This window comes from Erithacus rubecula (genome assembly GCF_903797595.1).
Source record: "Erithacus rubecula genome assembly, chromosome: 3".
In the NCBI taxonomy this organism is placed as follows: Eukaryota; Metazoa; Chordata; class Aves; order Passeriformes; family Muscicapidae; genus Erithacus; species Erithacus rubecula.
This window is the reverse complement of record NC_136689.1, coordinates 37,827,996-37,840,979: the sequence shown is the minus strand read 5'-3', so window position 1 is coordinate 37,840,979 and position 12,984 is coordinate 37,827,996. Positions and strand designations below refer to the sequence as shown.

The 12,984-nt window shown below is 39.8% G+C and overlaps 1 protein-coding gene across 1 annotated transcript in view; it reads left to right on the top strand.

The window, feature by feature from the left end:
• Positions 1-290: 290 nt before the first annotated feature.
• TOP2B (DNA topoisomerase II beta) overlaps positions 291-12,984 on the top strand; it is a 60,145-nt gene continuing 47,451 nt past the window's right edge. Inside the window, 1 exon segment of the mRNA XM_079299653.1 lies at positions 291-749. Within this exon segment, the coding sequence (XP_079155779.1) occupies positions 678-749 (72 nt within the window). The 5' untranslated portion in view covers positions 291-677.

The following is a 12,984-nucleotide window of genomic DNA, read 5'->3' as shown; positions in this document are numbered from 1 at the left end:
TATTTATTGTCTACGCGCGGTGTCCCGGCGGCGGCAGCGGTTCGGGGGCCGTGCGGGGAGAGGAGGGGCGGGAGGCGACGGCGGGGGAGCGGCGCCGGGCTCCGGGACGCGGGGTGGAAAGAGGAGGGGAAGAAGGAGGGGGCCGGGCCAGCTCGGGGTGTGCGTGTGTGTGGGGGGCGCGGAGCGGGGAGGGGGGATCTGCGCGGGAACGCGCGCGCGCGCGAGGGGCGGGAAGGGAGGGAGGGAGTGAGTGAACGAGGGAGGGAGGGGACGAGGGAGGAGGGAGGGAGGGGGAGATTTTTTTATTATTAATCTGTTTTCCGGGCCTTTGTGGCTGCGGGGGGGACGGCCCGGGGGTGAGGAGGAGGGCGGGAGGCAGCAGCGCTACGGCGGCGATAGCGGTGGCTGTTGTTGCCGCCGCCGAGCGGAGGCACCGGCCCGTCGTCCCTTTAAACTAGCGAGAGCCGCAGGCCCGGCCGGGCCCTCCGTCGCTGCCTGCGGCTGCCTCCCCGCCGGCGGAAGGGGCGCTTTGTGCGGGCCGCTCGGCCGCCCTCGCTCGGAGCCGCGGCGCCGCCGAGCGCGGCAGAGGCGCGGAGCGGCCCCAGCGCGGTGTCGGTGCCGGCCCTCCCGGCCGCCTCCGAGCGCCCTCGCCTCGGCTGAGGAGAGACGGGCACAAAATGGCAAAGTCGGGAGGAGGAGGAGGAGGAGGAGGAGGCGGCGGCGGCGGCAGCGGGGGACTGACTTGGGTGGTGAGTTGTGGGGCTGCGTTTTGTTGTTCGTGGGTTTTGCTACTCGCGTTTTATTGTTATTATAATGGTTATTTCTATTTGCGTCCCTTGCGTGTGCGTAAAGAGCGCGGGCTGGCTTTGAAAGGAGGGAGGAAGCTGAGGGCTGGCGTGGAAAGCGGAGCGCTGTGGAGCAGCGCTCGGTGGAGGGCTCCGGGGTCGGAGGAGGAAACCTGGGCTTGGGGTTGGTGTTACAGGGGGGAGCTTTTACCCCTGTGGGGCGCTTCTCGGGGTGCTGGGAGCCCCAGGGAAGAGGTCAGCCTGTGAGCAAACAGGTGGGAAGCTCCTGGGGGAGCGGTGGGTCCTCAGGGCTGTGTGAAGTCGCTGTCCTCCCAAGCGAGCTATGGTCTGTCTCTCAGAGCTGCCCGTATCGCCTCTTGTTCCGAGAGCAAAGCCTTTGCGGGCTAGCTGGGACTCTCTGTGTTGATCCCATTTTCTTCTCCAACTCTGTGAAAGGACAATACTTGAAGTTCCCAAGTTTCAGAGACAGGAAGCAGGAGCTGTGTTCTTGCTATTCCATCTTGGCATCCAGCAGCATCCTCTTCCAAAAGTTGTAACTCTGTAGCAGACCCGAGAAGGAGGTGTTTTACTGCCTTTCGTGGATTGGTTGGAAGTATTGAGATAACACAGGGTGCTGGTGATAGCTGACTCTAAAATTGGTGAATCCTTTTGAGCCTCCTCATAGTCCTTTGAGAGTACAAGCCCTGGCTCCCAGTGCAGTGCTCCTCAGCAGGAAGAGTGGATGCTCTCAGGTTTGGTGAGACCTGAGAGGGAGGAGGAGCAAAGGTGACCTGAAGGGGTCTGGTTCAGCCAATCGGTGACTCCCCTGCCTTTCTCCTGCTCAGCACAGAGGAGTAACTTCTTTAATGTTTAAGCAGAAGACACTAGATCTTCATGGATAGATGGTGAGGTATCTTTAATCAGACACATGTGTTTTACAGAGCTTTTAACAAGTCTTGTTAAACAGAATAGTAGCAAACTTGTTCTTGTGTCTACGTCTTGGAGCTGTCAAAAACCAAATATTATTGGAGTGAACAAATCCTATGTGTTCTGATGGTGGACTGTTTCCATGGCTCTAATTACTGCATTTTATGTTGGTAATTTCTTTAAGAAGCTGGCAGCATGGAAAGGTATATTAAAAAAATGTGCAGGTTTCTGGGTGTGCCACTTGAGACATGGGGACATGTCTAAGTTGAGAACCAAAATAATTCTCTTTTCCTTTCTCAATACTTTGCAATCTTTATCAAATGTGGTCTTTGGATGGCTCTTCAGAATTAAGATTATACCATCGAGGTTCGACCAAGTAATTGAAAGTTTTACAGCTCATACAGAAAACAACGGAATGAAGTGTGAAAATTACTGAATAGGCATTTTTATTGAAATATGTTCTTAAATGTAATGAGGTTGAAATTATGGTGAGTCAACAGTTTCTTACAACTGGAAATGATCAAACTTTTCATTCTCTAAAAGCAGTAAAAGTTAAAAGTGTTCTAGTCAATTCAGAGTAGGTGGAGGGTAATAATCAGATTTTAGTTAAAACTGTGTTAATTTATTTTTTCAGAAAACAGTGGGACATTCTTTCTTTCTCTCATGTGCGTTTTAAATGGTGAAGGTAGGATTTCTGAGCCAGCTCCTAAAACCAGACCTGTTCCATGTCAGCTGTAGAACACTGGCATATGAAAGAACAATATTGTTGTAGCACTGAATTGGATGGGCCCATGGCCAGTGTGCCAGGCTGAAAAAAATGTTGGTTTTGGTGGTGGTTCATTTGTAGATAATCATATGCTGTCCTTAAGGAGAGTGAGAGGTAGGGACAGAATAGTTTGAGCTGTCTGGCTTTAATCTGCTTGCCATGTATCTGCTGGATGTGCAACCACTTGTAGTTTGGTTGTAGGTGGTTTTGAAACCACCTTGATTTCTTTAGAATTCTTGCTAGTGTGTTGAAACCACTAGGATGCTTCTCTGTCTGAGTAATGTATTCTCTGTAGTTTGTGGTTTCTTAATAAGACCACGAGTTAAACAATTGAAGGGTAACTGCTGAAAAGCCTGGCCCTAAAGATGAGGAAACATTTAAAACTTGGTGGGGTGTTAATGTATGTTTCAAACTAGCAGGTCCTGTGTACATAACCTAGTTGCTCACATTTTAGTAAAGAGTTGTGTGTGTAACTCCAGCCTTGGGTGTGATTCAAAGAGCATGCTTGTAGGTAGGAAAAAATTACATGCAGTTGTGAAAAAGGAAAGGTACTTCCTAAAGAGTGAATTTTATGAGACATCATAGGAGCATCAGGTGATATCTACTTTTCCCTTTAAAAGAAAGGAGAATTAAGTGTTTATGGAAACAAACAGCAAGTCATCTCTGTTTTTGGCTATAAGAGGACTTGAGGAAATATAACTAGTTAGGCACAATTACCAGTGATGGGAATACATCAGTTCTATCAGTAGAGTATAATAACTGAAAACTTTTATTGGGAAAATAATTTAGCATTATTTAACTGAAGACAACCTCTGATTTATAAAATGTACTTACTTGGTTTTTTAATAGCTTTTTTTTTCTTGGTCTGGTTGATGATTTTCTGAAATCAACATGCATCTCTGCACTCTAATAGTTGGCAGAAGGTGGAGTTTTGGCTGAGTGATATAAATTATTTTGGTGGGTGATCTCCAAGTGTCACTAACAAAAGTGGTAAGTTGTATTAAGGATTAATTACAAAAGTGTGGATTTGTAAATGGGAGAGTTTTCATTGGTGAAACGTAATGGCATTTTCTAATACTAGAAAAACTTACTGTGAACAAAAGAAATAATTCTTCAGCCTCAGTGTGTGTTGAGGAACTACAGAAAATTAATTGTAATGACACAGTGATAGCACTTCATTTTTTAAAATACATATTCCTTTTATAGTGAAGATGAAGTCATTGCAAGTAACACTTTGAAGTGCATTGGTTCTGATACAATGGTGATGCCCACAAAACTGAGTATTTCAAACAAGCAACATTTAATGATTTCTGCCGGTGTTTTCAAGACTTTCTCCTCAACCCCAAGAGCTATATGAGCCTGATAAATAGAAAATGAGGGTACTGATAATAATTTAGGACTTTGAACACTACTTCCACTTTCCTGTCCTTGGTGAAAGGGATAGGTTCTGGCTTTAGGAAATTATAACTTAAAGTGAATATATGCTGAGTGTTCATGTGACTTCTCTCATAAAAAATATCATGAATATCTGCTCATATGGAGTGGAATGGAAATAATGTATATGATTAGTAGATGGAAATATTGCATATATTTGGGTTATACTTATTTGAATGAATACAGTAGCTTTATATTGGTAAATGAAAAGAACCAGCCTTTCAAATAACCTAAATGCAGATATAAGTATCTTTCAGAAGATTCAAAGTTTACCTTAAAAATAGCTTTTAATGTAATGGTGTAATTTTTTAAAATATGAAGAGTGTAGGTAATTGATAAGATAGTAGGCTATATATATATATATATAGTTTTGTTTTTTTAAAGCACCAACAAATTAAATCTTTCAGCCCTATTAAAGGGACCTTGTCTTTCTCTTATTGTTTCATTTGAAATCAAATATTTTTTAACTTTAATAAAGGAGTAACTTTCAGTTTGATTTGGCATTTAATATGTTCTGAGAGGGTTAAAACAAGTCTTCATCTTGCATAATGTCCGATAACTTCTAGTGACATGCCATAATTCACTAGTTAAGGCTTCTGGACTGGGCAGTTTTTAACTTTATGTGTAGGTTTTTTGCATCTGAAATCTGAACTCTGCTGGCCCAAGGGTCTGCCCATCCTGCTGCACTGAGCTTTGGCTGTTCCTCTGATTTGGGAGCAGGAAATTTGGATGGAACAGCACAGGAGTTCCTTCCTGCCAGTGTAGGGCTTGGAGGAGGAGTGTTGGGCTATGACAGTGTGCCCAGGAGTTGCATTTTGTGTTACTGCTCCTTCACAGGTCTGTTTCTATAAGCAGGGTCCTGCCTGCCTGAAGTACAAACCGTTGGCAGATATGGTCAGTAATATGACCAAATCCTAATGAAATCTTCTGTTTTTAGAAATAAGCATGCTGTCCTAGAGGTGAACCAAGGCAAGCTAGTCCTTTATCCTGTTTATTTCTATTCATTATTATGCTGTTCATTTCAAATGAGGAGTAGGTGGTTGAAGTTCCTACTCCTGAGTCCTTTAGACACCTCTTTTGTTGTCTCTCCAGACCCAGGTTAAAGCTCAGAATTAGCCCTCAGCTCTTATCTGGATCAGGCCTTCTGTTTCCCCACTGGCTGCGGCGGGCTGGTCGCAGTTGTCACAAATGTAACATTTGTTACATGTGCTGTTAGTTTGTCTTATCTTTCCTCTGCTACCCGTGGTGTCTGCAGAGCAGGCGGGCGTGGGGAAAAGTCTTGTGTTGTTGCCAAGCCTTGTTTCGGTGCTCTTTTGCTTTATATGAATGCCCGTCTTTTATATTATGGTAACCAGAGAACTGGGAATTTTTATGTCCTGTGTGTCCTTATGCCCCCTCCCCTCCTTTTTTCACAGTTGTGCAATGGAAGGAAGGTCAGACCTGAAATACTTGCCCCAATGTATTAATATTAACATTTGCTTTTACTAAGCAGAATGCGTTTTGTAGGCTTTGAGCTATATAATGATATCCAACAGTTGAGGGGAACAGCATTCCCTCCTGGTCTTGCTGTATTTCTGATTCTTCTGCCCTTAAGGAAGCAGTAAAAGATGCCATGACTCTCCTGGATATTCTAGCACCAGAGGGAAATCTGTGTGCCTCAGCTGGGTGAGTCAGACACAATTCCTCAGATGTTTTGGTTTGCCTGCCAAAAAAAAAAAAAAAAAAAAAAAAAAAAAAAAAATTGGTTGCTTCTTATCCTCTACCCTCCACACCACCATTCATTAAATACTTTTATTGTCCAGTCTTCTCCTTGTCAGAGTGTTGAATAATGCAGGATCAGAGAAGTGATAGAGGTGATATCAAGTGGAGGCTTTAGGTGTTCAGTGAGGAAAGATGCACGTTTGACCTGTGAGATTTGTGTGCATGTGTACATTTAATTTCTACGATGCCTGTGCTGTATTAAAGACTAAGTAAGAAGTTACTTTATTTGAACAGATGAACTAACCTTTCCAAATAAAAGAACATAAAAGTGGTCTAAGATGGATAGCTTAGGTCTGAAAAAATTACTGATTAAGTTTGGTATTTCATTTGCATTGACTATTTTTCCAGAAGTTTGTTTTTATCTTGCATCTATACTGTCTTGTGTGTCTATGCCCAAAGGCAGTCTGCAAATGCATGTTTATGTTTCAATTAATGAAAAACAGCAGATGTGATTCATAACTAATGGATGGGAGCTATTCCATCCCTAGGAGTGAGTTTTATATGTATGTGTTATAGATTATATATAGAAAACTTAAGAATGAAAACTGTTATAAAAAATTTAATTTTCCTTATTTGAAACAGTCAATTTCTTGCCAGCCACCCACACTGAAAATTATGCATTAAATAGGTGCTTTGAATGTTTTCAAAAGCAGTTTAAGCAAAAAAATACGTAGTTCTAAATGTGTATGACTGTGAGAAGATGTCTCTTGAAAATTGCATGCTTGATGGTGTTTTCTCAAGTACTTACAAGTTCCTATGTACTGGAACACAGGTATTTTGGAAGAATGGATTTTAAGGCTAGTATTCCAGATTTAAAGTAAATTCTAAATCAAGGCATATGAAATATTATTGCATAACTTAGAAAATAAATACTAAAATTTGAAGTATATTTTAAGTTCTAGCAATAAAAGTAAGGTGTCAAGATCAAACACCAAATATTTATTTGTGTTGCAAATATCAAAGAAAACTGTTCCTCATAAATGAAGGGATAAACCAGCTCTTAGTAATTTTTATTCAAAAGTGTTTCCTAGCTATTTTCTTTAGGTATTTCAGTAATTAGTACTCAAAAATTTGTTGTGAGAAGCAGGAAAATATTCCTCCTCTCCTTGACAAATGAGCATTAGATCTGCTATTTTTAAAATTTCTGTGTGGTTGCAAATGTCTTTACTCTTATGAACTAAGTCCTTTTAAGCTGTGTTTTGAAGTATGTTGTTAACTTATTCTATGATATCAGCTCATCTAGTTTCATTTAATAAAGCTATTTTAATATCCTGTCTGTGTCTCAATGCAATTCCAATTTACATAGAAATACAGTTTGCCCCTAAAAGTAAAGTACTACTTCTATTTTTTTTATTTTGTGAAAGTGATAAATCTGTGTATTTGTTACACTGTGCACATCTAGCAGTTGTAGTGGTTTATTTTCAGCAAGTAAGAAAAAAGGGTGTTAGCTAAATTAGTGTAAAGTCTACTTGAGCTAGAATGTGTTTGAAAGGTTCAGACCTAAATGTCAAATCTGTATTTTCCTTTGGACATAATTTAAAAAGCTACCTTAAAGAGAAAAAAATAAGAAGAAAGAAAGATGTAAAAGAGGATTAAAATGCTTAATCTACTGGTTTTTTACCTGATCTGTGAAGTCAAATTGCGGCTGAGATATTAAACAGTCCTCTCATGGATCCCACATCACTTGATTTCTTCTGGTCTTTTTTAGTGAATGAGTGGGCTTGGTTAGTCTTGGGCTTCCTGTTCCTTCTTCAGACATTGGAAACTTGTGAGAAGAGGAAATCTATGAAAAGCCGGGCAAATGTCTACCTTAGTGAGGTGCCAAAAACTCACACCATCTTTCTCAGTGTGTGGCAGAATCTTCAAGGAGAGAGCGAGAAATAATATTTTCTTGTCATGACAAAACACAGGAGCCATAAGATAACACTGAGAAGTTTTTTTCCTATAAATCAAAAGAAGCTGAGATAAAGTAGAGGGAAAAAAATTAAAAAGCTCTTGCAACCAGATAATTTGATATGGAATGTTTCCATAAGAGCAGTTAGAATTCTGGGGTCGTCCCCTAATCAGGGCATCTTTACTTGAGAGAAGTGGATAGCATGAGCTTCACTGAGATATTTCCAGCTGTGTAATCCCATGGTAGCCATCCTGGGCTATTTGGAGTTTTTAGGGACCATGTTTTAGTAGTGTGTGAGCATTTCAGTCCTTTGTTTATTCCCCAGTTGTGTGCCATGAGATAAAGGTACAAGAATGGCAAGGTGTCTGCGGAAAAAAAGTTAAAATAACTTTGTCTCAATCCAGCTGATATAGAGAGTTCTGCTCCTTGAAGTCATTCAGGCTCTTACTCCATGTGTAACCACAGAGTTTTTGTGGGTTGTATTTTTTTGTCACACTCTATTTAGTGATCCTAGCTTAGTCTTTTCCACCACTGTTGTTACAGCATCGTCATGAAAACTTTGAGGTGTCATGCCACAATCTTGGAGTAAAAGGGAGGCAAGTTGTTTGGAGGAGAGCAGCTGCAAGATGTGAGGCAGTTATTCTTTTTTTGGTATTAGGTAGATCCAGAAGAGCATTTTTCTTAAAATCTCAAATATGAGACTGAAAACATTTGAGAAATTGGCTGGGGACAGAGGAAGAAGTTCCATGCTGATTTGCTGATGGAGACACAGGCAGATGGTCCAGATGCTTGAGAGAAAACAAACCTAAAGTTGTATCATGTTAACCTGCCCTTCCTGATATTAGTTGAGTATTTCAAAATATGCCATGTAGACTTTCTTCTTTGCCACCTGAGTGATAAACATACATGTCAGGTAACAGAAAGGTGATGAAAATGCAAACTGACTTAAAATTTAATCTCAAAATATATTTGATGTTATTTTATGAGTCTTTTATGTGGTATGTTTTGTGGAGAGGTTGATTCTTCTGGCTGCCAAGACACAATTCCTAAATAGCAAATTAAGCGGTTGAGTTTTGATCATCTTCAAGATTGTCAGCACTTCTAATGAACAATCCTGAAAGGCTTTTCCTAATGACTTCTGTAGGAATGTTATTGTGGGAGGATGAGTGGCTGAGGAAGAGGGGGGTTCTGGAACAGCATTAAGGGTTTATTGACTCATTGATGCATCTGTTTTCCTCCTTGTGAATTGCTGTCAGTTTCTGGAACACCAACCCTCTGTTCCTTTCTCATGGAATTTACTACAGGATTGAGACTAGTATTTGTAGTATTTGTGAGGCTTATAAAACATTTCAAGGCTTGTAAAGTCTCCAGAGGAGGAGTAGATGTTGCATAGAAGCAACTGAGCGATTTAACTCAAGCAACTTTTTTTAAGGAACACTGTATTCATGTTTATTTTAATATGGTAGAAAAAATAGATTTCTAAACTAGAGAATGTAAGAAAAATGTGACTGTGTTGCCCTAGGTGCATCATAATTATAAAATAGTTTTTAGTGTGGACCAAATGTAGTATGGGATATGAATATGTAGAGTTTGTTCAGTGTTTGGGACAGTTTTTTTTAAAGGAAAGAAGTTCATTAATTTTCATTTACATGGTGCCTTGTGCTATGTATTCCTACTTTTCTCCTTTTTTCCAGGGAGCAGACTTCTAATTGTTTCTAGTGATCATATTGCATGCCTCTTTAGGGCACCATGTGTATTGAAAGTATGAAAAATCTGTGTATCACAGTCAAGGTGTTTCAGTATTTCAGTGGAAGGTAGTCAGGCCAATAACATAAAGGTATGTTAATTTAAACAAATTCTAACCTACTGATAGCTGTTACATTTTTGGAGAGTTTAAGGATTTGCTTCTCTTGTTCAGGAGGGGATTGCTTCCCACTGAAGAGTGCAGTTGGAAAAGTAACCTCTGAATGGAATTTGGGCTCTCCTTTATTTCAAATGTAGTGTGACTGGTAGTCCTGAACCTGACTAGAAAAGTCTGGGTTTGGGGTGCTCTTAGGATAAAATCTTCATGTGTGCCAGTTAACATGAGCTCAAAAACTACCCTGTTGGACTTATTCTCTCCATGTGCTCTCTGGCAGCATGAGCATCTTAATATTGCCTTAGTCCTGCCCAAAGTTTTTTCTAAAGTTTGTATGTTAATATGAAAATAGCTCAGCAGGGGAAAACTGTCTTGCAGTATGGTATGGGCTCAGTCTGGCCATAGAAACCAAAGCATCTGAAAGAAAATATCACAGTGCTGATGTGATACTTGACATACAACCTGAATGGGTTTCAAAGATTTTGTGTTTCCAGAAACAAAAATCTGTCAGGTTGTGGGAAGTAATAGTTGCAATTGGGAAATGGAAATATGCTGGGAGTCTGGAATACTTTCACAGTGCTCAAACTAGTGATGCAGTAAAGCATTAGAAAAAGGCCAAGGATATAGAAAACACTGAGTTATAAAGAGGTGCAGCCAGATACTGATAACCTGAAATTCCTGAAATAACCTGAAATAACCTGAAAAACCTGTCAGAACCTCTAACTTTTTGATTTCTTGGCTAGTGGAGAGCTTGTGTGTGAGCTGGCTGGTGAAACAGTGAACCAAAGAGAGTTGGTCATTCTGTCATCAAATGGCTTCAGCCAGTGGTTCCAGAGGTCACTGTTACTAGAATCTGTAAGAAAACAGTCATAAGATGTCTTAAAGTAGAACATTAATAAATTACTTTTTATGTTAGAGTATTTTTCCCTTTCTTGTTTCTGAATTTTAGCTGGAAATAAGAGATTCTTAGAAGATTAATCTGTTACTAGATATCCATGGATATGCTTTTTGATACTGTGTGATCAGTTAAAGTATATTGATATAGAACTTGTCAGTGGATAGACAACTAAAAAATTTCAAAATAACAAAAAAAAAAAATTAGCGATAAAATTCAATTTAATTGTCATCATGCAAGGGCAAGTATTAGACACCTGTTTTTAAAGAACATAGTAGGATCAGGATCTGAATGTATTGCTGGTTGTGTACAAGCCTGTGCCAAATAAAGTGTAACTGTTGCTGTAGTAACTTAATATGACTGAAAGTGAATTAATACTTGAAACAAATACATAATTTTCTGGTCAGAAGTAGTTACAGTTAGCATACATATTTGCACAAAGGTGTTCTTCAAAAAGAATGGAGAAAGCAAATCCCTAAATTTTTATTTACATCTGGTGTGCCTCTATGTTGTGTATTAATAATCCTAAAATAAAAATTAACCTAGTTTTATGATGTTTAGGCATTTACTAGGAAGATGAAACTCTGTAATTCTAAGAGTGCCATTTCATCATGCAGCTAAGCAATTTAGCAATACCTGCTGAAAAGTGTGGGGGTTTTTGTTAACCATATTCTCCCGTCTGAATGTCTGAATGTTTCTGCTGTTTTCCTTGCACCACTAACCTGTCTGATTCTCTAGCAAGCTTGTTCAGAAAAGTGAGCTAGTGGACAGCTGATGGCTTATGGTTGGTGAAGGATGGGGAAAAGCTACGTTTGCTCCTTGAACCAGATTGTTGTCAGGTGGATTTGATTCCACCTCCACCAATGGAGGAGGGAAGAAAGAAGGAATTTTGCCCTTTTGGCAGCAAACCAAAAGTTTTGGTTTTCTATAACAGGGGGATCTGAACATTCTGAAGCTGTTCCCTGACTGCATCATCATGACTAAACTCTGTGTAATGTAATTATTTCAGAGTCCAGAGCGAAGTGCCAGAATCAGGGGATGTAAAAAAAGAATTAAAAAAAAAAATTAGGAATTTAAAATTAACAGATGGATTAGTCTCGCTGGTGAGACTAGTTCTGGGTGAATTTTCCAGGAACTCCTTTCCATGATCAGCTTTGGGAAGGATGTGATAGAGAGATTTATGTCACTAATAGTATGCGACAGTCTATAGAAATTTGCTGTGTTAAAAGGCAACTGTTACTTTTGTGTGTTTTCATCTTGGCAGGAGAGCCCAACCATTTGTTAGACACAGCAGGAGAGTGGTTTATTTTGAAACTCCCTCCAGTTTTGTTTTCATGGTGGGAGGCATTCTCAGCCAGAGTTTTCTTTGGGAAGATTGTAAAATGTTTAGGTATAATTTTATTCCTTGTCTATTTTTCTAGGGCAAGAAGAGGCTGTTAGGATCCAATATGACAAACTACAGTGCATGTTATCTATAGAATTCCCTAGTAATTATCACATGGCACCTATACACTTCTTTATTTTTTTGAAGTGTAGCATATCTCTGTCAGAAGAGGTAGTTTTGTTTTGAACTGTAATCTCTGGATTTCATTACTTAATTAACCTCCCAAGGTTTTACAGCTTAATTACACTCAAAATTTACTGCCTTGTCCCACTAAATGTGCTTATCCTACACTTTATTTAAGGAAATGTAGGACACATGGCATGTACTTTTCTAAATTGTTATGTCCCAGGGCTGCATTTGCCTATTCAGGAGTATGTATCAGGAGTATTCATTATATGGAGTAGTTTTATGAGTTTAAGGCAGAAAAGACAAAGCCAAAGGGAAGAAAAGAAACTTTTTGTTCACCTGCATATTCTCTTCTAGGCCTCATCGATGCTTGTTTGCCATTGTGGAAAACAAGCCCTTTTCTTGCCATCTAACAGGGGTAAGGAGGAATGGGCACACTAAAGAAAACTGGTTTGTTAGTGTTGTTATATGGAGATATTTTGTAGTAGAGGAGAATACAGCAGTGACCAGTACAAAATTAAGTTTATGTAACTGGGGCAGACATCATTATTAATATTTTTCAGGTCTTTCAGCTCTCTATGGTGTGGAATTCATCTACTTAAGTAAGAGTAAAGCCTTCACTTAAAGTAAGGACTGAAACCAAGGATGTATATTCCACCCATGGCAAGATTTAAACTGAGGATGAAACCTGCCTTCTTTGTTATAGCTTTATATGTTAATATGTCTTTAGATAGAAATAGCTTTTCTCTGGTGCTGCCAAACCTAGATCAAGTGTGTATTAAGATTTAACTGTATTAAGTACAGCTGTTTGCAGCATAAGTAACCAAACTCAGCACAGTGGCTCAAAATGCAGAGAAAGATGGCATGACCCAGTTTTCATTACAAAAAGACAATAAAAATCTCTAACTTAGTATGGATGTCATACATGCCTTCTTGGACACAGAAATGTCAATGGGTGAGAACACAACATGAAAAAAAAAAGCAAAATGTGAAGAAAGAAGATGCCAAAGTGAAATATATGAGTTCATCATGGGTTGAAGGTAGACAGTAAAAGCCTTGTTGCCAAACTGTTGTCTCTGAGCAGCTACTTGGGTTCTGACTCTGGAGGTGACCAAAGGAAAGAATGTGTCTGTGGAGAAGGATGAACAATTCAA